The sequence below is a fragment of the Wallemia mellicola genome (assembly GCF_000263375.1).
Source record: "Wallemia mellicola CBS 633.66 unplaced genomic scaffold WALSEscaffold_14, whole genome shotgun sequence".
In the NCBI taxonomy this organism is placed as follows: Eukaryota; Fungi; Basidiomycota; class Wallemiomycetes; order Wallemiales; family Wallemiaceae; genus Wallemia; species Wallemia mellicola.
In genome coordinates, this window is record NW_006531971.1 from 215109 (window position 1) to 235696 (window position 20588).

Sequence of the window (20588 nt, forward strand, 5' to 3'; positions counted from 1 at the left end):
TAAAATCCGTAAAAATTAATAAATTGCGTAATTAAGTCTGACAATTAACTTCTGAGCTTCTTCCTTGACGCTGAACAGGCGCGGGATCTGATAAAGAAAAATATGGCAGAATCTGATAAACGACATACTAACGCGAGTGTATTGGATTACTACGCCTACGTTGCAGAGAGCGGAGAAAGGTCGCCGTCGAGTTCGCCATCAAGCAGCTACAGCGCAGAGTTTGGAGAGAGCAATGATAACCGACAAGCAAGCGTTTTAGAGCGTATAGACAGTAATAGCTTCACTCACTTGAACGTCTATCGCCCAGACGCGGCTGAGGGACAGGTAAAAGTTGGCAGCTACGACTACAACCCTGATATGTCAGAGTTTATGGCTACAGGCGTTCAGGATGATGATCTACAACACGAGTGAGTGCACTAGATTACTTTGTAACACCCTCTCATACATCACAGCCAGGGCACGTCTATAGGCACAATCCCCAGTGATGTGCTCCTCAAACGGCGGAAGAGCGATCTCTCGGTGATGTCTATAAAGGCACATGACGATCAATCAGACAGTAGTACAAGCTCACAATCAACTGTAGACCTTCCGGCCACCGGAGAAGACGCGATGACAGTAACACGGGATATGCCCTTCCCGAACGCCTTCTTTAGTAAAAGCGTCTTGGATGGTGCAATCTCACCGTCTGATAGAGCGATGCGCATGGCCGAAGCGATAAACGCACTCGCGAATGCAGCGAGTGGCATGCAAATATGGTTGCGTTGTGTTGGGGGAGAGAATAGAACACGTGGGTATAGTCCACCACCGCTTATCAAGCATTCTGAAAGATATCGACGGGAGAAGACCACTAGTCAACAGCTAAACTACAAGAGTTCAATACCTTCTATCGGAAAATCAAACAGTATACATTCCACAAATGCACAAGGAAGTAGCAGTCCATATATGACGACGCCTGTTGTACCATACGCACAGGAAAGGCACCACAGTTCAGCCTCATTCTCTACGAACTCGACTTTCCCATTGAGGGGTGGTAGCGATGTGAATGTCGCCCATGACCTCACCTCTAGGACGGCAGCTATGGGAATCACAGATAGTCCGCCTGACAAAATACCCGAAGAGCTGCCCTACCCTGGTGCAGCGTCATTGAAGAAAGTTAGTAGCACCAATAGCAGCGTTATGACGCCCAAAAGTGGCAAAGCGAGTCGGGCAGCGGGTTTTTTCGCTAATCTTGGGCGTCGAACAAGTGCGAAATCCCCACCGAAGAAGCTACAAATTGGAAACCCGTCTCCTATTACCAAGACAGTTGACCTTCCAAACAGTAAGAGCTCTATTTCACCACCGCTATTCAGCCCAGCTAGTTCATCTCCACCTACAAGCCCGAGCGAACCTCCTACCGCACCACCAGGGACAACAAGCTTCAGGGATAAGGAGGTCACTGTACCCGCCAGACATTCATCACACAAGAAAGGAAGACATCTCCCATCTGCGTCGACATCTCACATCAATCTCGAGGGGCTAGATCGCACACCAACTGGACCGCGTGCTAAGCCGGGAAGTAAGACTCGTAATAGCAGTATATTTAATCTCGACCATGTGCTCAACCCCGAACCATTCCCTGGTCTGGCAAACCTAAAGCCTCCTTCCAAATATGGTTTGCGCGCCAGTACACCCGCACCAGTGAGGAAATCTAGCAGGAAGAATATGCAGCAAGCAAGCAACAGTAGCGTTCCTAGCGAGGATCTCAGTCCAGCTTTCAAAGCAAGTTTGAGCAGACTTGAGAATTTACTCCCTCAAGCATCTAAATCTGAGCTCAAGAGTCATCTCAAGAAGGGTAAGTTGGTATTGATAGAGATGCGATTGCTAATGTACATACAGCTAATGGTGATGAAATGCGTGCTGTTGGAACATACATCGAATCGCAACGCTAACGCTAATACTAAGTCTACATGTTTATATTTATATTACTTTTGTACATTGTTAATAGTCTAATTAATTAAGCTAGCAAGAGTGTCTCGATGCAGAGAGTGAGTTATCGCCTGCTATTCCCCGAAGATGACGCATTTCATCGTCGCTAGTTGACATTGTCTGTATACCTGAGGGTTTTATAAGATGGACGATTAAACATTTCAGTGATAACTAACCAAGGCTCTCAGCTTTGATGGCTAGGGAGTTGTCATTCGTCAATAATAAAACAACGGCACGGGTTTGGAGGTCTGATGCACATCCTAGTATCCTGTCCTATGGGATGATAAGTGTATGTCTCGGAGCAGTATTTGGTACGCACATCGTTTTCCTACACATGTCAATCATCTGGAAATCTCTAAGTAAACTACTACTTCACCTACCGCATTGACTAACGAACTTCTCTCGAATTTTACCAAACTCGTACGAGATCTTGCACAATCGACACACCAACTAAGGGCAGCTCTTGAGTATTTGGATATACTCCTACTGCTGTCCTTTTGGGCGTCCAACTCACGTATGACGATATCGGGTATAATGATCCCAAAAGGTGCGGGATTTTGCTTTAATAGAAGTTCATGAAGGGATTTCAAAGTGTCTAGCTTTGATATGAGTACGTTGGTATCCAAAACAAGCAAACTGGATGGGAATATCCGAGAATCCTGCTTTTTGTCAAAAAAAGTGCGATAAAGTAACAGGAAGAGCGCACTGTCTGTACATCCACAGCCATCAAGTTATCCATAGTAGTGTCGTTTCTTATGCTGTTATTGTTTCTAACATCTGCTACGACATTTATGGCCTCCTCATCCAAACTATGGTCCATATCCATTGTGTAGTCAACTTCGCAGTCTTCTTCATTTATACCGTCTATTGTGAGTATAACAGGGCCATCATTAGTTGTCGTGGCATATGTATCTGCATAGGCAGGCATCAGAACATGAGCGTAGGAATGAAGAGTATATATATTTTACAAGAGCAGCTTATTGAATCATAACGTCACCTTGCGCTTCCATCGCCAGCTGGTGAGCTGGCTTGTTGATGATTTCTTGACCTTCCCAGAAGCGTGGGAGTTCGTTTCCAGGTACGAATAGCCTCTCTACATTGTCTTCTGTGATGACGCACATTCTGATAGTACCACCAGAGCTACCGTCTCTGGACATAGCGAGTGCTAGCGTGTTCTTAACGAAAGTTACTGTCTCGTCTTTTGTCATGTTGTCTTTGTAGGTCGCGTCACAGTAACCGTAGACGTAGGTAGAACCACTACCACCGATAGCCCATGGTTGTCTGAACATACCACCGCCGAGAGGGATGTTGTATACACTACCGCCATTCTCCTTGTCGTATCCAGCGACGATGATACCAGCTGACAATCTGTCCTTGTTCGAGTAGCAAAGTTGGTTGAATAATGCGGCTGCTGTGTGTACAGATGGTCTCTCGCCTTGTTGTACACCAAACATAGAAAGATGGTAAGTTACTACGTCTGCTACTGCCTGGTATACAGTTAATAACGGATGTTAGAAGAGGATGAGACGCACCTGAGTATCAGCAGCTGAACCTGATCTACAGCAGTAAATACGGTCGTGGATGTGTGTTAATTTGTCAGTTACTCTATTAGCCTGTATATTGTTAGACCATTCAATTGTAAAGCAGAAACGAACGATGTAGGAACCCATAGTAGTTCGCGAGTCAGCACCAATTACGACACCACCGTTAAATGCTACAGCCATAATAGAAGTCTATTTAGTGTTAGGTTGTGTTATTCCTCGATTCAAGTCCGACCTACACCCAAATTAACTTCACCTTTCTAAAAAAACGACTTAGATAATTAGATAATGAGAATTAAATACTCACTTTAAGCCTCTCTGCGTCTTTATGCGTCATTGTTGATCTTAAATCCATTTCTGCGTTTGCGTATGCGTATACGTAATCGAACGTTAGCTTCAAACAACCAAGATGTCGACTGGAGAATTGAAAAATATAAAAAATGAATTATATAATAATAAAAATGTAAAATCTAATCTAACAAGGGCTAAATTGTTACTAGCTCAACTCGGTTTGGTTATACCCAAAGATAGTGACAAAAACGACGAGTTGGCTGATTTGAAAGATATCTTAGAATATGGTTGCCACTATTCCATCAGAGAAACTGATATTAGCGCTTTCGAAAGCTACTTGAATCTCCTCAAACCAATTTGGATTCACTTCAATACACAATCTCCAGACATTATTTCACTCCAGTTGCTCATACAACTCATACAGAACAAGATTTCTGACTTTCACACACTCCTAGAGACCCTCCCAATTGAACTGCTCAATTCACATGAGATTTCCATTCCAGTCAAGCTCGAGAGGTTCATTATGGAGGGTAGCTACTCCAAATTGTTCGATTACAAACAACACCTCAACCAATGGATATGGGATCAACTGCTGTTCACGATTAGAAACCAAATCGCCTTATCACAGGAGACTGCTTATCAATCTTTACCTATAAATGACGCAGCAACGCTGCTATATTTCAAAAATCAATCAGAATTAATGGAATTCTCTAAACAGAGAGGTTGGTCGGTTTCTCCATCCACTCAGCATTTGGTTTTCAAGCAATACAACTTGGATGACAAACAAATTTACACAATTCCATCAAAGAATATGATCAGCCACTCATTAAATTATGCAAAAGAATTAGAATCTATTGTTTAAATACACTTCTCATGAATAGCACAATTAGTATTATTAACTTTTCATATAGGCTGCTTTCTTGGGATAGATGCAATTTGATGCTGTCTTTTCTATAATCAGCTAGGATTTTCGAAGCTTGCTTGATTAAAAAGCAATCATCTCCTCTAACTATCTCACATTTGCGTTTCTTAGCTAGCTTGAAGTAACACCCTCGTTTAAATAACCTTCTTTTCACTTTCACAGCCCGGTAGTTGTGTCCGACGATCTCAATCACGGAGTCAAGGCGGAAACCGTTCATGACAGAGCTTTTAGCTATCAATGCCCCATCTCCTCTATCAAACATTTTGAATATGGGTGTTTTGTTCACGCTACACCAATCACACTTGATTCGTAAAGCTGATACCTGAGACTCCCCCTGATAAAAATCAAACACTCCTCTATTTCTCGCGTCTTTCTTTATTGTAAAGAGCGCATTTGACTTCAACTCAACCATGGCTCTACTAATGCAGCCGAATTGAGTACAGCATAGCATCTGATTTCCTCGCAATTTAGGTGCAATTTTTTATGATACTTGCTTTTCATGTGAACTTCTTGCTGTAAGTAGGATAATTCTTTCAAAAAGCCCGCTTGTTTAGACTTACAAACATTCCACATCGGCAGCAATACGAGATAAGAACTAAAGGAGACCATGAAATGAGGTAGATATGTTATTGTACAGTAGACTATAATTACAAACTTTTACAAATGCAATAATTTATCACGGAATGCGCTTTTCTCGGGGTTATGCGAATGTTTTGAGGTAAGGGAAGTGATCGATGCTAGTGAACCATTGGATGAACTCGCTGTAAGGAGCTGCTTGAGGTGACTTTGTTGTGGTTTTGTTTGTCTCTCTATGCGACCCATCTGTATTGGTTAGATAAGAAACTGGGTCAGGAACAGCCAACTCACTAAGAGACACACCATAATGAGAAGTAACTTGTCATGATCTGTTAGTTCTCCGTATAATTTCAGACTATCGTGTTTGTGGAAATGCATGCCATGCTTATTTTTCTGATAAACGGCCAATAAAGCGTCATTCTCGATGTTGAGGACTTCAAACTGGGTAAAATCTTGCGATTTTACTTGACACCTAACTCCTGAAGGTAATATAAATAGGTAACTGAGTTTATTCAAGTAACTGTCCCTGTCGAGGTTCGCTTTTGCTGTAGAGAGGTGTACTTCGTAGTCAAACCCATGTTGTTTAGCGCACACGTAGAGACGTTCTGTTTGATCAACCAAACTCGTCTTGTTACCTCCACTCCTAGTCCTGAGCATCCAGTGTGCTGGGTGACGTTTATCGAATACCTCAACCTCTCCGTCGCATTTTGCTTTATAGATTGAGTAGCTCGTTGGAAGGCTCTTCAAGATTTTCATTTGAGTTTGTGTTATTTGTTATACCTTCTGTGCAATATGTGTGATCTTGCAAATTCTCTTTTAGTGTCTTATAAAAAACTGATGGTGTGAAATGTCAAGGAGGTTTTTAAATGTTGGCTGTGAGAGCCCAAAAGTGGTACATTGTTACTTTGCCCATGACTCGCGGACCTGCGTATGTGATTTAAGCGAGGGTTAATTAATCTAGCAATCGGTAGACAAAACGGGAAGGGTCGCTGGTGACGTCTCTAATACTTTTTAGCGAGGTGCGTAAAAATACTCAATTTATTTTGTATACTATTTGGCAATTAAATTTTATACTGTCGCCCTTCAAACTGTCAGATGTCAGGTAAATTAAAGTTATTGTACTGAGCATATACGTCATTGGCGGACGGAAGTTTCTGATTTGTAATAGACCTACCATTGGTTATTATTTTCTGATCATTCTCATGTAGAAACATAAAAAAGCACAAACGGGAGTATCTCCATGCAAGGGTGTCCCCGGAAGAGCCTGCCAAGTCCAGCCCTTAAGTACAACCGAGTGGTTTTATTTTTATTCTTGAGACATTTAATATATGCATTGCAAAGTTAAAAAAAATTTGTAGACAAGAAAGGGTGCTGTCAAACGTAACTGAGGAATTATCAGGATATATCTAACAGCTACCGCCGCAACCACCGGCACCACCGGCACTACCACCAGCCAACATCACCATCATCATAGGAGTTGTCCCGTTTGCCGCAGTACGTGTCGACTCTGTTCCTATTCGTAACATTATCGACATTACTGTCAGGAGCGCTATAGAACTTCGATTGTCAAGTCCCCTTGTGTCAAGGCTAAGACGCCCGATTATTGACGACCCTTTTCCTGGTTCAAAACTCGCTAAGATCGTCTCATCGGGCAAGCTTGTGATTTTATAACGACTTCCCGCTCCGTAACCGTATCGTGAGGCGATACATTGTGTCTCATCGGGGAGTTTGAACGATCGTTGCGAGTCTTCATTATTGTCGCGGTACACGCTCATTGTCTCACCATCTACGGCCGTGAGTGGATGGAAGATGTGAATATTCCACACTCACCTATTGTCACATCATAGACTCTACTGAGTGTCCATTTACGCATTTTTGCATGTGAAAGTACATTGTTGGGTAACTCTATAAGGGTAAATTTAGCTCTCCATGAATTCGTATCTATCTGAAATGTTGGTTTTTCTGCGTTTTTCTTGTAGAGTAGTAAATTTGATTTATATTTCTGGGCCTTTAATATGTATTCACCGTGATAGTCCATATTGATAATTGATTCGGATGTTTTCAGGGGTGTCTTAGTTGTGACACAGCATGTCGTCATCGTGTTATCACCAACTGATATCAAATTTGCAAGCTGCTATTGTATCGAATTATTTGTTGATGGTCATCAGCGCCTCCATCTGCTACTGATGCTACCAGTGCTCTTCGATCTCTTCTAAACGGATCATAGACGTGATGGCATGAAGAGTACGGAGATATCATCAGCATTTGATGCAGACTCTTTAAAACGTAATACATTGTGAGTGCTTATCATTTAACACGAAATTTTTTAAAGGATTAGCGCATTGTCAGGTCTTTCGATTGATATGATATAAATACCAGCGCGGGGTAGGTCTTATGCTCTAAGATGCACGGAGTGTCATCTAATAGTTCAATCACACGCTTTCGACTCATAAGACTTGCATTGTGGAGGTTACCCGTCTCCCGCCTAAAATGTTTGAGGAAGGCATAAACAATGTACTTAGCTTACCAATTGGCAACTCAGTACTTCTTTTTATCTTCTAAACGTCGAAGACAAGCTGTTACTGACATTTTCATAGCCGTAAATGCTCGCACGAACATCACACTTGAAAACGAAATGTATCCTATGTATATAAATGAACTGCTTCCATTATTGTGTGACTCGCCAAGAGTAGTCCCTTATATGTAGCTCATAGATAAGTGATATACCGCATTGTTTAGTGTGTTTGAAACTGTTTTGAGATACATACAGCTAATTACCATAAGTCCCGAGAGTCTATATGTCTAATACGCGTAATAGAGCTCATTCATTACTTCATATTATATAATCAGAACCCTATATTATCTGTCGAAGTTGCTGTAAAGCTATGTCAATAGAACCACTTATAATCGATCAAGAAGTTCAAGAATCCTTGCAAACCAAAACAATCACTGTCAAGCATAATCTAAAGATATATGTATACACATGTACGTCAGTGTAAATCTTGCTTCGATAGAGCAACAGCTATGTCGTCATCGCAGGATATCAAAACATTACAAAATAATTAAAAAGAGTGGTATCTGCGTCAGTGCATACTAGCATCCACCGCCACCACCGCCGCCGCCTCCGCCTCCGCTGGCTGCTGCTTGTCTCCTATCTCTCTCAAGACGTACCATAATAATGATTGCCATGAAAAGTACAGCGATATTATCGTCGTCTAGTTCAGGTGCATGCAGACGTAAAACACCATGTTTACTCATCGCCCAACTACAGTTCTCGAAAGTGGCGAGTGTATTCCCCGTTCTCTGGTTTGTGATGACAAAGCTCGCTGAATGAGCAAAACTTTTGCGGTTTGCTAGACATGATGTACCATTCAGCAACTTAAATGATCGCTTTTGGCTCCATACACTCGAACGCTCAAGGCTTGTGGTTCTCCCACCTTAAAGAATGAGAGAAGGGTATAATATTTATAGACAGACTTACCTACTGTGACGTCGTAATAACCTTTGCCCGTCCAGCGACGACGACGTGCTGTCACTATCGATTTCATACTGGGCAGCTCACGTACGAGCATTTCACTCGATATTGAGCTGATATCTACGTTCATCACAGGTCTATTTCCTTGCTCGCGTGCGCCACTGAGTGTACTTCCTTTGTACACATCAAATGATGAAGAGAGTGTCTTTCTCTTGAATGTATATATCCCTTGCGAGTCTATCTTCATTGTTGTAAGCCAAGCCATATACGCTCGGACTTTTATCACTTAGTTCGTCAAGGCACAGCTTTTGAATATTCGCACAGCTCGGCTTTTCTAAACTACAAATGTTTGATCGTACGTGACATTAAGTACGAAGGTTTCAGGCCAGTAAAATATTATTATGTCATATCTTGATTAAATATTACATATAGTAGTTCTTTAGTAATAAGATCATATTAGCCTATATTTGATTTGCGTCTTTTGTCAGAACGTATGAGAATCACCACAGCCATGAATATAAAGGTGGCAGACGTATTATCGCGTTCAATTGCGCACATGCGCAGAACACCATGTTTTCTCAACGACCACACACTTTTACCGAATGTTGCCAGTGTTTCTCCGGTCTTGGTATCCGAAACTACAAAAGATCTTCCACGCTGGATAGCCTTACAACGCGTACCGTCTGGTAGTGAGAAAACCCGATTTTTACTACCGAAGTTTTCTCTTTCCAATTGTGCTGTTTTTTCACCTTCCGGTGTAAGTTAGCAGATACGAGAGGGGAATTCAAGACATACCCGTCGCCATCTCGTATCTCGATTTACCTGTAAAGCGCTGACGACGAGCGTAAACAGCGGGTGTCTTTTGCGATTGCTCAAATACTGCCATATTCTTCTTTGATAATGAGCTCAGATTGACTTCCATAAGTGGCTTCTCACTCCGAGATCGTGCCATTTTGAGTGAACTTCCTTTGTACACTTCATACGATGAACATAACATCTTTTTCTTAAATGTGTATATTTCTTGCGCGCTTATCATCGATGTTTTACGGAAATGGCAGATTGTCGACATCACGAGCGTCATTATGTGACACAGCTCGTGTTCAGGGTCTTCAAACATTCCCAAATAACTACATATGCATTTATCGATCATGGCACTTCAATTTTCACTTTATATAACATAGTTTAAGAAATGATTATGACTCTTCTGATGTAATCATTGTTCATTTTTCTGGTCACGCGAATCACCGTTTTATTATCTAATCTATACACCGCATTATTTGGAGTATATAATTTCCAGGAAATGATAATTAAGTTGCACTATCGGTGGATGAGAATGCCACTAAAGGATATGATAGCATACATGTAACAACCATACTTCTTTCAAACGACGGTTTGAAAGCGATGATGAGTTTTATACAAAGGCAAGGTTGATAAGACATCGATCATCTCGCCTAAGGAGCGAATTGTTAGCTGTTCTCATTGTTTGTATCAAAATGTAATTTTTGTTTCTATTCAGACTAGTTGGTATTGTCATATGATATTTGAGTTTTCGAAAGATGCATCCTACTTACAATTTAAACATCTAAAATCTGACGAGCTTCAATCAGATAAAACTAATTAATGATAAATGATACGAATTCAAAATATTTGCAAGAATGTTTCCCATACCTGTTTGACCTCATCTGGATACTACAACCATAAAGCTACTTGTGCAAGTAGAAAGACAATATAAAAGTCGAACATATTTATGCTCGTGGAAAGTCAACATCTCCCTGAATTTACATCTCACTATCTTTCACGCAGATTCACAACACAATATTTAAAGCTCAAAATAGCTAATGTATAAAAGTGCACCGTCAAACTGAGCAAAAAATTTACTCTTGTTGAGATTGGAAGGCTTCGATACGTTGAGCAATAGCAGTATCTCTTTGTGACTTGGTGAGCTTCTTGGCCTTGTAGCCTTGGGAGATTGATTTCCAGTCCTTCTCGGAGGCTACAGTGCTCTTTTGGAACTCTGGGTTCTCACGGATCTTTTCGTGAGCTGAAGTGTAGATTTCTTCGATGTCGTCTGAGCCAACACCGTCTTCAAGGTAGGTAGAGAATTGCTTCTTGAATCTCTCTTCATCTTCTTCTTCGAGTTCCTCCATGTATTCAGCAATGTGACCACCGACAATGTACTTTTGCAAGATTTCTGGGTCTAATTCCTTTGATTCGATATCGTAACCTGGGAATCTGTTTTCTGAGTGTGGAACGTAGAGACCACCATCTGAAGCACCCTTAAGAGCACCGAAAACTCTTGAACCGGTTGAGGTACGCTTCAAACCGACATCCAAGAAGACCTTGAATGGTCTTGGTTCGTCATCACCGAGTGGTTCAGTGAGGCTGTATTCACCGGTAGCTTCAGCATCACCTTCGTACTTGTCAGCTAAGCCAAGCTTGGTGAGTGCTCTTCTGGCAACAAGGAGACCAACAGCGTAAGCAGCTGACCATGAAGTGAGACCGTGCTTGATACCGTACTTTGGAAGTTCACGAGCTCTAGCGTGAGTCAAGACAACATCACCTTGGATCTTTGAGGAAACAATTTGACAGATAATGTCCTTGTTAGTGAATCTAACAACAAGTCTGTACTTTGGTGCGTTGTACTTGTTCTTGGCTTGAGTAACAAGACGCTTACGAGCGTAGAAGTCAGTCTTTCCTTCACGACGTCTACGGTACTTGACTTGGTAACGTGAGAAGTAAGCGTTGTTCTTGGCTTCCTTGACTGTATGAAGGTTAGCTGAGTAGTTTTTTGCTAAAATAAAATTTACTGAATGGCATCCTAGAAAGGTAAGAGGTTAGTACATTGATTTCTAATTACTTGGTAGGAGAATTTTAAGCATTTCTGCTATTATTTTCCTATTATTTGCGCTACTTACTTAGCTGAAGCTTGACGGTTGCAGTCTAGCGTTATTCTCCCCTCGCAGGGCTTCTCGAGAATAAATTTTTAAAATCTGTAAAAAATTAATTATTCTAATATAAATGTATGATAGTTTGGCCATACTATCTCATTTGACAATAAATTACGAAGATAGTCTAATATAAAATTTTCTACTTTCCGTACATTCTTGAGTGTATGCCTATCAACATCACCAATCTCACTTTCCACTATTAGTGATTGCAATATATGCGTTTCTACCTCTTCATCGTCGTCGTCTTCCTCCTCGTGTGGCTCTACCAGGCAGAAGTGCAGCTGTCGCTTTTTGCTATCTATACCAATGGTTGCTTTACTATGTAATACAATCCCCCGTACTGTCAATTTAACTGGTAAACTCATGAATCCCGGTGATGGGAAATTTATCAGTAAATTCGTCAATAAGGTAAGTCTGATATCAGATTCATGGGTAATTCTAAGTCCTATTTGCATATTCGGTATCGTTGAAGGTCTTTTTGTAGCTTCCTCAGTTGTATCCTCCCTGTTGTCGTCATCCTCATCCTCACTTTCGTTGAAATCCTCGGATAGGTCTCCAATTTCTTCTAATTCAATATCTGGTGGAATTTCACCCCTATATATACCATAAGATTATGATACCTGTCGAAATCTCGCCTACCAATCCAAGTTTGTAAACTCAACATGTCCGAGTATAGACGGTTTATTTAGATCTTCTAATCTCTCATTCAATATTTTTAATAAACTATCCGCTAGCGTTTGATCTAGCTTGCTGTAGTCGATATCTACTGACATCAGATGATAGTCAAGTGAGAAGCACGAACCGTTGAACTTACAAGTGTGTTTCCTGATATTTTCCAATACTCACGTAATATCTCACTACAACATAATATAACTACATTTTTTATTTTAATTTTATTTGAAGAAAACATACATTTTGAATCAAGTAATAAATAATTGACTGATTAGTGTTACGCGAAACCTGAAAGCCCTCGTATATTACATTTCCACCTTTTATCTTCTGATGACATCATCAGTAGGCTTACCAGATAGAACTTGATAAATAAATTCAATTGATAAACACGTTTCAAGATAAATAATTAGTTATATTTCTGCTTCGGTTTAAAATGGTATCATGCGATGTTAGCGCCTCTTCGGCATATCATGCAATTGCAACAAAAAGCAGGTACATAACATTCATTTATGCAATCACTTTACTTGTTTTCAGGATAAACTATGAAGCATTGCTCTATTTATATGTGTCTTACTAATTGTAAGAATTAACAGAATTAACATAGAGACGTTATAGATATTTGTTAAGATACAAGGATAGAGGTATTTTTTTTGCGCACTGCGGTAAACGAGTTACCCTTAATTTGTTTATGCGTCTTATTAACAAGCAATTTTACATTCTTTCCACTCTTCAGGACAGATAAAATAAGCAAATAGATTTCGAGTATCATAGAAGCATAGATTGGATAGAGTATTATTAATAGTACAGAGGCGTATGGCTCTTCGTAAATGAAAACAGCAAACATTTTTCTACTATGCCATTCCAAATAGACAGACAACTCAGACTAATACTGCTAAATTTCCAACAGTCTAGAAAAGAAGGGATACTTTGCTAGTTGTGAAATCCTATATATACCCTTTTACGCAGCTTACATAAGATTATGAAAGCGGATAACGCGATTAGAAGTGAAAATAAGTGTTAGATAATGTACATATGAATGATTTCATTTTTGCATTTTTAACTGATCGTTTTTTTATGGAAAACCTACTCTTTGAATGGAAGACGGAGCATAATAAAATCATTCTATCAGACATACTCTGCTATCGGGTTTCTAATCACTTGTGATTAGTATTTTCAGATCGCACTTTTTCATCATTAGTCTTCTAAGTTATTTTTTTTTTCTGTTGTCTTTGTGACATGTATTCACTATTCAAAACTAATTACCATTGATGATTTTAAATAGTCCATCACAAGATTCTTCGAGACATACTGATAAAGTATTTTTTTATGTACGATAACACAAATGCATGTCGGACCTTTTAAACTTGCGTGTTCCCCGATAAAACAAGAAAGGGTTCCTTTCAAGGTTACCTTCTTTGCGGACGACTGCTTTTGCGGACAGAATACCCCTCAAAGGCATTGGAACTTTTTAATTCAAATGCTTGATTTAGTCGCACTTGTCGATAAACAGGTGATTATTTCGAGTGATGCAATGTTGGCACTTTCGATATGCATCCTATCCTTAATTATAGTGGTTTTGGTTCACTTGACAGTTACCCGTATTCTTCTTGTCAGACCAGAGGTAGCCGAAAATTTACGAAAACCTACTGCTTGTAGTGTATTGCAAAACCAAGTGACTACAGTTGGGCTTATATCAGATGATTTCCAGCCAGACGGTGCTTGCTGGGTTAACGAAATGCATACTATAAATCAAACAACCTTGGACGAATATTTACAAGAAGTCGGTCAACCGAAACTTAATTATACTATTTATATGACGGGTCAATCTGCTTCAGAAGAAAATTATCACAACGGAGATAATTCTTTAGCTAGCGATTTAGCAGGGAAAGCTATATTGACCAGAGCTTCTTATCCGCGAATGAACACATTACTCGTTAGCTACCAAGCAGCGCGCTTAGCAACTGGTCTAGTTGCCCACGTCATACTCACAGGTATAGGTACACTCACTTCTTCTTTTGGAGTATACCGAAATGACTGGGAAATGACCGCTACTGGGTTTATTGCTTTATTTGTAGCTACTGGGCTAGGTTACTCCACTTCCCCATTTCCCACAAAAGGAATGACTCAGACAGCAAACAATGCATCAACTCATGAAAGAGAAATTGGGGCTCGAGACGCTTTGAAACAGCACGTAAATTTAAGTGGTAAGGGTATGGATAGTGATATATCAGCATGGCAGTTGATGGGTAGTGAAAACAGCCATCACCAGTATCAGAAGATAGGCGATAGTAATGGATATGGTCATCAGATACTTGTGTTATTTCGAAAGTCTAATTTATCAGTCAAATCCAAGCGACGTGATGGGAGAGCAGGTGCTTATGGTTTGAGATATACTTGTTATGAGCCTAACAAGGATCCGTTCTTACAACAATCTCATTCAGGAGCTATATACAACGCAAATAATCCTGAAAATTTTGTTTTGGGAACTCTAACAATTCATGGGACTGTTATAGGTTGTGTCTATTTTGACCTACCATGGAACACTCTAAACAGAAACGGTAAAATTGAGTTGCTGACAGCTCAAAATCCAGATACTGGTACAGCATAGGACGTATGTAACAGTAAATACTCTCGTGAGGATAATTTCACATGCTTTACAACAAGTGAAAACTTTGTTGGATGCCAGGAACGCTGGGACGACATAAAAAGAAGCCAGATAACAAGTATATTTGGCTGTTTAAAAATACATTGGTTTATATGTAATTAGACAATTATATGCTTCATCCATGATTAAGCTATAATGAACATAGGAGTTTTCTATATACGCAAGCTAATACTTACTTCGTGAGAAGAACACTTCATCCACCATAATAGGCCAGCAACATATTAATACTTGATAATACACTCTCTGCTATAAATTTTGTCTTACAATTTGAAAGGACTTTGGTAGACCTTGAAGATTACGATAAGTCAAAGAAACTTCTTATGAAATCAAAATATCCGTAGTTTCAGTTTTCACCTCTTAGGAACATATTTCAAACTGCCATTAACTAGATTACGTAATATGCGTGAAATTCCTTTATCTTTACTCTTTATAGATATAAATTTATAAAGTGTATTAATTAATAAAATATCAACATTCTTCCTTAACGAGTTTATGAGTAAATTTCATTTCCGAAAGAATCTTGAAGTATAACGTAAGCATCGTTTGAACAAACAATGTTTTTGAAAATTTCCTAAAATAAAGGGAAATATAAATTATATATACTAATAAGCAATAAGTTAATAGTAATTTGAGATTAATGTCTGTTCCGTACACTTTACTTACAATAATTCATAATTTGAAGCAGATTGAGATTACATCAGCAATACAAGACGAAATCGCTGCAAATGAGAATGACTAGCTGAAAGGCAAGAGCGAGGAATTAAAGAGGGAAGCTCAAATTTCGATGATGGGAAGAGAAGGCCTCAAACCCGCATTCGAATAATATGATTACACCGCAGCGGGGTCTTACATTCAGAGAATTATTATAGAGCGATTTCGTTCCTTTCCATTACATTATGTATTATTCAATGTAGATAGTTACCTATCAGATGTGTGACCTTTCACTTGCCTATTTACCAAAGCAACAAGATATGCAGCACTAGTTTCTAAATACATATATATTCAAATACATCCGAAGGATCATCGGTGTTGACTATTATAAGCCAACTTGAGTGACATCCCTGGATAGAATTCCAGAACGCCGTATCTAGGACCCTCGAATGGGGAATCCAGAGGTGCATCTGTTCCTTCTATAAAAGATGCCTATTTTCGACCTTACCCCCACGATACCCAGCGTGAAGAATGCAGGACAATCTAGAAATAGCTTCTGCTGGCCAGAAGCAAGATACTCTATTGACTGGAAACCAAACGAGCAAACAGTCACGTAAAGAACGCAATCGTCAAAATGTTGCCAACTTTAGGGCCCGTCAGCGTATTATAACACAGCTACAAGAGGAGGTGTATCTTCTCAAGAAATCCAAAGAATACCTTGAGGAAGAGAGATTATTTCTCAATCAGTGAGTCGATCTGCCGATAAATTGTGCTTCTAACACCCTCCAGCCAGGTATTTGAACTTCAGAGCACGTTGTACAGCATAAAGTATAACATATTTTGCGAGGAAGTCACAGAGCGTATCATTTGACGCATATATTCCTTATGGATTTATCGTCCTTCTTGTATGAATCGTGTCGATCGTATCTTTACATGTATTGAATATAAAGGCAACAAAAGCATTGAGAAATATAAGGGTTTATTATTTGTGATCCTCTAATCTCATCCATTAGGCATTCAAATTCCTCCACATTGACTAATATATTTTAGTGCGTGTTTGATTTATACTAAAATATTTAGTGTCGTGTAAGCCGAAACAATGCTTGTCAAGTATGAAAAGGTCATAGTAGTGTATAGAAAATAATCTACTTAATTCGTCAAACATTTTGTGATCATCATCTCCGAACATAAGTAACATTACTCTCCCATAATGGTTATGTTGCCTTCAATGGAAATGATACAGGAAAGTTCTACGGAGACGGGTTATGAAAATGAAATAGAGGAATATAAATCATCTAATCCTAGTAGAACTCTAAAACAAAATGGTAAATCTGAAGACGATGTTGTTCTTTTTGAAGTAGGAGATCCTACAAATCCTTTTAACTACAGCAGTCTAAAAAAGTGGTTCATTTTTACTGTCATTTCACTTAACACATGGTGGTTGATCTGTGGTAGTACAATTTTTGTTCCCGCAACGCCAGTCATTGAAGAAGAGTTCGGTACAGGTTCGATAGTTATGAAGGTTCCGATAGCTATGTATTTAATTGGTAATGGAATTGGTCCGGTTTTCCTTATCTCTCTGAGTGAAGATTATGGACGCAAGATTGTCGCGATTCCTTCATTGATACTCTGCTATATTTTCTTCATTCCACAAGCGTTATCCAATAATGTCGAAACTATCGCCATTTGCAGATTTATATCTGGTTTCTTTGCCTCACCAATGATGAATTTTGTAGCTGGTGTTCCAGATCTATGGCGTGGAGAAACTGCTGGTCTATGGGCTGTCAATATCTGGGCATTTAGTTGCGAATCGATCATGCTAGGCTCAGTCATTGGAGCTTATGTCCTCGATGGTCTCGGTTGGAGGTGGACTTTCTGGATTCAGATTATCGTTGGTGCACCACTCGCATTAATTTACGCAATATTTGTACCAGAAACACGTGGTTCTGTGATACTAATAAACAAGACGAAAGAAATACGTAAGAAGGAAAACCCTAATGCCTGGACAATCTATGAGGATGACAAGAGAGACTTAAAATCGATAATGAGAGAAGTAGTTCTTAGACCAGTTGTGATGCTCTTCACTGAACCAATAGTCTTATTTTTCAGCTTATACGATGGGCTAAACTATGGTTTAATTTATTTGTTTATAGAATCTATGCCGCTAGTTTTTGCCCAATTCGGCATCGAGGCACCAAACAATTCGCTCTTATATTTGTCAATCCTGCTTGGAAACTTCTTAGCAGTGCCATGCTACCATTTTCAACTAAAAGCACAGAATTATTACACTAAAAAGCACGGCTCGTACACCCCAGAGATAAAACTCTTGTGGGGTTTCGTAGGTGCCATCTTTTTTCCCTTGTCGTTATATTGGTACGCTTTCACTGGTCGTCCAGAGTATAATTATTGGTTACCCACAGTTGGAGTTGGAGTATTCGGATTTGCTTCACATGTTCTCTTCATGTAAGCAAAACCGGTTTTGCTTAAACCGCTAACACATTGATAGTTTTGTCAGCGACTACACTATTGACTCATACGCAAGTCTTGCTAGCTCTGCCGTTACTGGACAGTCATTATGTAGAGAAATCATAGCCGCTACGTGTGCACTAGTGACCCATCTATTTTATACGCATGTGGATTATCCAATTGCAAGTATCATTTTAGCTGCGATTGCAACCATTTCTATGGTTCTACCTCCGATTTTCTACTTCTATGGACCTAGAATTAGAGCAGCTAGTAGATACTCCCTTGAATTAAAGAGATTAGCAGAGGAAGACCGTAAGAGGGAGGAATGGATAACGGAACGTTCAGCAAAGTTAACCAAGATTAAACATAGAGTTTGAACCGCATTCATGTAAAATTGAGGAATGATGTTGTACGCTAACCTATTGTAATTATAATTGAATATCATCATCAATCAATAGCCTAATAAACGACCATTGATACAAGTTAAATACTTAATTTCTAAGACCTACCATGCACTGTATGCTTATGATTTTTTGATAAAGCAAATTACTGGAACTTATTATAATAAAAGAAAGTAACTATCGATTTAACTACCAAAAAATTTTCTGATAGTGCGTGAGACAAACTGAGTCTTGTTCGTGACATCATGTTATTTAGTGCGAGTTTGATTTCGCTAAAAATCTTCTAGTGAGATATTAACAGATAGAGTTTTACTTAATTATAATAATACCATAAATATTCATATGTCCTCCGATCCATTAATATATTTCAAGCTTTAAATTTAGGTTAGATCTGTTTTTTCGGCAAACTAGTGTACTTGCTTACTACAGCGATGAAATCTTCTTTGGAGGAGGTACTAGATAGCCCGAAAGATGAAACATTCTACTACAATACAGATGAATTTAAGCCGGCCAACCCAAGTGATACTTTCACGTCTAACGGTAAATCCGAAGAGGATCTAGTACTCTTCGAAGTAGGAGATCCCTTAAATCCATTTAACTACAATAGTACCAAAAAGTGGTTTATTTTTACTGTTATTTCAATCAACACTTGGTGGTTAATTTCTGGTAGTACGATTTTTGCCCCTGCAACTCCAATAATACAGGAAGAATTTGGTACAAGTTCGATAGCTATGAAAGTTCCGATAGCTATGTATCTCGTTGGAAGTGCATTTGGTCCGGTTCTTCTAATTTCTTTGAGTGAAGATTACGGTCGAAAAATTGTCGCAATCCCTTCGTTAATTCTTTGTTATATCTTCTTCATACCACAGGCTTTGGCTCAAAACGTTGAAACTATCGCAGTATGTAGGTTTTTGTCTGGTTTCTTTGGTTCGGTTTTGTTGAATTATGCTTCTGGAATTCCTGATTTATGGCGTGATGAAACCGCTGGGCTATGGGGAGTAAATCTTTGGTCATTCAGCTGTGAAGCGATTATGTTAGGCTCCATTATTGGGGCATATACCCTCGAAAACCTTGGATGGAGATGGAATCTTTGGATTCAAATTATCATTGGTGTACCACTTGCATTAGTTTACGCGAAATTCGTACCAGAGACACGTGGTTCTGTGATATTAATAAACAAAACGAAAGAAATACGTAAAAAAGAGAACCCTAATGCTTGGACCATCTATGAGGGTGATAAGAGAGATCTCAGAACTCTACTCAGAGAGGTGGTTTTCAGACCAATAGCAATGTTGTTCACTGAACCTATTATTTTCTTCTTCAGCTTATACGACGGTCTTAATTATGGTCTGATTTACTTGCTGATAGAATCTATGCCGTTAGTTTTCGAGCAATTTGGTATTGAGGCACCAAACAATTCACTTCTATATTTATCAATTTTAACAGGAAATTTCTTAGCATTGCCCTGTTATCAATTTCAATTGAAAGCACAGGATTATTACACTAGAAAGCATGGCGCATATACACCAGAGATGAAGCTAATGTGGGGTTTCGTGGGCGCCGTATGCTTCCCCCTATCACTATACTGGTACGCCTTTACTGGTCGACCGGAATACAACTATTGGTTACCATTGATTGGTGTTGGAATTTTCGGATTCGCTTCTCATATACTATTCATGTGAGTGCGACAACCCTTCTGATAGAAAATAACTGACAAGTCTATAGATTCGTTAGTGATTACACCATTGAATCATATGCTAGTCTTGCTAGCTCTGCTGTAACTGGGCAGTCATTCTGTCGCGAGATCGTAGCGGCTATGTGTGCATTGATCACCCATCGTTTCTACACAAGTGTAGATTATCCAATCGCAACTGTAATATTAGCGGCTATGGCAACAGCATCGATGCTTATACCACCTATTTTTTATATTTATGGACCTAGAATTAGAGCCGCTAGTAGATACTCTCTCGAGCTGAAGAGATTAGCAGAGGAAGATCGCAAGAGAGAGGAATGGA

General features: G+C 39.5%; 13 protein-coding genes across 13 annotated transcripts; 6 read left to right on the top strand and 7 right to left on the bottom strand.

Moving 5' to 3' along the window:
• Window positions 1-80: 80 nt before the first annotated feature.
• On the top strand, window positions 81-1986 carry WALSEDRAFT_60752 (hypothetical protein). Its single transcript, XM_006959082.1, has 3 exons — window positions 81-407; window positions 453-1831; window positions 1876-1986. The coding sequence occupies exons 1-3, from the start codon at window positions 103-105 to the stop codon at window positions 1926-1928; spliced, it is 1737 nt and encodes a 578-aa protein (XP_006959144.1). The 5' UTR covers window positions 81-102; the 3' UTR covers window positions 1929-1986.
• Window positions 1938-2915, bottom strand: WALSEDRAFT_60753 (hypothetical protein). The gene is made up of 5 exons (XM_006959083.1): window positions 2672-2915; window positions 2346-2624; window positions 2285-2293; window positions 2142-2238; window positions 1938-2093 (listed from the first exon to the last, which is right to left on the bottom strand). The coding sequence occupies exons 1-5, from the start codon at window positions 2891-2893 to the stop codon at window positions 1999-2001; spliced, it is 702 nt and encodes a 233-aa protein (XP_006959145.1). The 5' UTR covers window positions 2894-2915; the 3' UTR covers window positions 1938-1998.
• Window positions 2901-3904, bottom strand: WALSEDRAFT_60754 (20S proteasome subunit). Its single transcript, XM_006959084.1, has 5 exons — window positions 3814-3904; window positions 3746-3766; window positions 3621-3698; window positions 3498-3578; window positions 2901-3452 (listed from the first exon to the last, which is right to left on the bottom strand). Exons 1-5 carry the CDS (start codon window positions 3859-3861, stop codon window positions 2943-2945), a joined length of 738 nt encoding a protein of 245 aa, XP_006959146.1. The 5' UTR covers window positions 3862-3904; the 3' UTR covers window positions 2901-2942.
• WALSEDRAFT_60755 (hypothetical protein) lies at window positions 3899-4681 on the top strand. Its single transcript, XM_006959085.1, has one exon. The coding sequence runs from the start codon at window positions 3916-3918 to the stop codon at window positions 4657-4659; it is 744 nt and encodes a 247-aa protein (XP_006959147.1). The 5' UTR covers window positions 3899-3915; the 3' UTR covers window positions 4660-4681.
• A 631-nt stretch (window positions 4682-5312) lies between these two features.
• On the bottom strand, window positions 5313-6276 carry WALSEDRAFT_60757 (hypothetical protein). Its single transcript, XM_006959086.1, has 2 exons — window positions 5587-6276; window positions 5313-5541 (listed from the first exon to the last, which is right to left on the bottom strand). Exons 1-2 carry the CDS (start codon window positions 6049-6051, stop codon window positions 5377-5379), a joined length of 630 nt encoding a protein of 209 aa, XP_006959148.1. The 5' UTR covers window positions 6052-6276; the 3' UTR covers window positions 5313-5376.
• A 339-nt stretch (window positions 6277-6615) lies between these two features.
• On the bottom strand, window positions 6616-7305 carry WALSEDRAFT_60758 (hypothetical protein). The gene is made up of 2 exons (XM_006959087.1): window positions 7126-7305; window positions 6616-7081 (listed from the first exon to the last, which is right to left on the bottom strand). The coding sequence occupies exons 1-2, from the start codon at window positions 7166-7168 to the stop codon at window positions 6702-6704; spliced, it is 423 nt and encodes a 140-aa protein (XP_006959149.1). The 5' UTR covers window positions 7169-7305; the 3' UTR covers window positions 6616-6701.
• Window positions 7306-8259: 954 nt separating this feature from the next.
• WALSEDRAFT_60761 (hypothetical protein) lies at window positions 8260-9094 on the bottom strand. Its single transcript, XM_006959088.1, has 2 exons — window positions 8777-9094; window positions 8260-8732 (listed from the first exon to the last, which is right to left on the bottom strand). Exons 1-2 carry the CDS (start codon window positions 9033-9035, stop codon window positions 8389-8391), a joined length of 603 nt encoding a protein of 200 aa, XP_006959150.1. The 5' UTR covers window positions 9036-9094; the 3' UTR covers window positions 8260-8388.
• A 152-nt stretch (window positions 9095-9246) lies between these two features.
• WALSEDRAFT_60762 (hypothetical protein) lies at window positions 9247-9791 on the bottom strand (the record flags this gene model as incomplete). The annotated part of the gene is made up of 2 exons (XM_006959089.1): window positions 9566-9791; window positions 9247-9519 (listed from the first exon to the last, which is right to left on the bottom strand). Coding segments are annotated over exons 1-2 (474 nt in total), but the record flags the coding sequence as incomplete, so codon positions are not given.
• Window positions 9792-10644: 853 nt separating this feature from the next.
• On the bottom strand, window positions 10645-12382 carry WALSEDRAFT_29338 (hypothetical protein; the record flags this gene model as incomplete). The annotated part of the gene is made up of 4 exons (XM_006959090.1): window positions 10645-11588; window positions 11686-11695; window positions 11871-12312; window positions 12339-12382. 4 exons carry the CDS (start codon window positions 12380-12382, stop codon window positions 10645-10647), a joined length of 1440 nt encoding a protein of 479 aa, XP_006959152.1.
• Window positions 12383-13811: 1429 nt separating this feature from the next.
• Window positions 13812-15509, top strand: WALSEDRAFT_60763 (hypothetical protein). Its single transcript, XM_006959091.1, has one exon. The coding sequence runs from the start codon at window positions 13868-13870 to the stop codon at window positions 14996-14998; it is 1131 nt and encodes a 376-aa protein (XP_006959153.1). The 5' UTR covers window positions 13812-13867; the 3' UTR covers window positions 14999-15509.
• A 710-nt stretch (window positions 15510-16219) lies between these two features.
• WALSEDRAFT_54900 (hypothetical protein) lies at window positions 16220-16729 on the top strand. The gene is made up of 2 exons (XM_006959092.1): window positions 16220-16452; window positions 16496-16729. The coding sequence occupies exons 1-2, from the start codon at window positions 16238-16240 to the stop codon at window positions 16575-16577; spliced, it is 297 nt and encodes a 98-aa protein (XP_006959154.1). The 5' UTR covers window positions 16220-16237; the 3' UTR covers window positions 16578-16729.
• A 207-nt stretch (window positions 16730-16936) lies between these two features.
• WALSEDRAFT_60764 (MFS general substrate transporter) lies at window positions 16937-20556 on the top strand. The gene is made up of 5 exons (XM_006959093.1): window positions 16937-18169; window positions 18213-18856; window positions 18903-18945; window positions 18998-20251; window positions 20299-20556. Exons 1-2 carry the CDS (start codon window positions 16941-16943, stop codon window positions 18547-18549), a joined length of 1566 nt encoding a protein of 521 aa, XP_006959155.1. The 5' UTR covers window positions 16937-16940; the 3' UTR covers window positions 18550-18856; window positions 18903-18945; window positions 18998-20251; window positions 20299-20556.
• WALSEDRAFT_33094 (MFS general substrate transporter) lies at window positions 17644-20527 on the top strand. The gene is made up of 4 exons (XM_006959094.1): window positions 17644-18169; window positions 18213-18856; window positions 18903-18945; window positions 18998-20527. Exon 4 carries the CDS (start codon window positions 19005-19007, stop codon window positions 20253-20255), a length of 1251 nt encoding a protein of 416 aa, XP_006959156.1. The 5' UTR covers window positions 17644-18169; window positions 18213-18856; window positions 18903-18945; window positions 18998-19004; the 3' UTR covers window positions 20256-20527.
• Window positions 20557-20588: the final 32 nt, after the last annotated feature.

Bases quoted from the DNA above. Each gene is read 5' to 3' on its own strand.
- WALSEDRAFT_60763 (XM_006959091.1), top strand. From the start codon at position 13,868: ATGCTTGATTTAGTCGCACTTGTCGATAAACAGGTGATTATTTCGAGT.
- WALSEDRAFT_33094 (XM_006959094.1), top strand. From the start codon at position 19,005: ATGAAATCTTCTTTGGAGGAGGTACTAGATAGCCCGAAAGATGAAACA.
- WALSEDRAFT_60753 (XM_006959083.1), bottom strand. From the start codon at position 2,893: ATGCCTGCCTATGCAGATACATATGCCACGACAACTAATGATGGCCCT. The intron at 2,625-2,671 runs GTGCGCTCTTCC...GACAAAAAGCAG, and splicing joins TGGCTGTGGATGTACAGACA to GATTCTCGGATATTCCCATC. The intron at 2,094-2,141 runs GTTAGTTATCAC...TAAAACCCTCAG, and splicing joins CATCAAAGCTGAGAGCCTTG to GTATACAGACAATGTCAACT.
- WALSEDRAFT_60752 (XM_006959082.1), top strand. From the start codon at position 103: ATGGCAGAATCTGATAAACGACATACTAACGCGAGTGTATTGGATTAC. The intron at 408-452 runs GTGAGTGCACTA...CATACATCACAG, and splicing joins GATGATGATCTACAACACGA to CCAGGGCACGTCTATAGGCA. The intron at 1,832-1,875 runs GTAAGTTGGTAT...ATGTACATACAG, and splicing joins CAAGAGTCATCTCAAGAAGG to CTAATGGTGATGAAATGCGT.
- WALSEDRAFT_60764 (XM_006959093.1), top strand. From the start codon at position 16,941: ATGATACAGGAAAGTTCTACGGAGACGGGTTATGAAAATGAAATAGAG. The intron at 18,170-18,212 runs GTAAGCAAAACC...ACACATTGATAG, and splicing joins GCTTCACATGTTCTCTTCAT to TTTTGTCAGCGACTACACTA.
- WALSEDRAFT_60758 (XM_006959087.1), bottom strand. From the start codon at position 7,168: ATGCGTAAATGGACACTCAGTAGAGTCTATGATGTGACAATAG. The intron at 7,082-7,125 runs GTGAGTGTGGAA...TCACGGCCGTAG, and splicing joins AGTCTATGATGTGACAATAG to ATGGTGAGACAATGAGCGTG.
- WALSEDRAFT_60757 (XM_006959086.1), bottom strand. From the start codon at position 6,051: ATGAAAATCTTGAAGAGCCTTCCAACGAGCTACTCAATCTATAAAGCA. The intron at 5,542-5,586 runs GTGAGTTGGCTG...TAACCAATACAG, and splicing joins TCATTATGGTGTGTCTCTTA to ATGGGTCGCATAGAGAGACA.
- WALSEDRAFT_54900 (XM_006959092.1), top strand. From the start codon at position 16,238: ATGCAGGACAATCTAGAAATAGCTTCTGCTGGCCAGAAGCAAGATACT. The intron at 16,453-16,495 runs GTGAGTCGATCT...AACACCCTCCAG, and splicing joins GAGAGATTATTTCTCAATCA to CCAGGTATTTGAACTTCAGA.
- WALSEDRAFT_60755 (XM_006959085.1), top strand. From the start codon at position 3,916: ATGTCGACTGGAGAATTGAAAAATATAAAAAATGAATTATATAATAAT.
- WALSEDRAFT_60754 (XM_006959084.1), bottom strand. From the start codon at position 3,861: ATGGATTTAAGATCAACAATGACGCATAAAGACGCAGAGAGGCTTAAA. The intron at 3,767-3,813 runs GTGAGTATTTAA...TCGTTTTTTTAG, and splicing joins AAGACGCAGAGAGGCTTAAA to AAAGGTGAAGTTAATTTGGG. The intron at 3,579-3,620 runs GTTCGTTTCTGC...AACAATATACAG, and splicing joins CTACTATGGGTTCCTACATC to GCTAATAGAGTAACTGACAA.
- WALSEDRAFT_60761 (XM_006959088.1), bottom strand. From the start codon at position 9,035: ATGGCTTGGCTTACAACAATGAAGATAGACTCGCAAGGGATATATACA. The intron at 8,733-8,776 runs GTAAGTCTGTCT...TCATTCTTTAAG, and splicing joins TTATTACGACGTCACAGTAG to GTGGGAGAACCACAAGCCTT.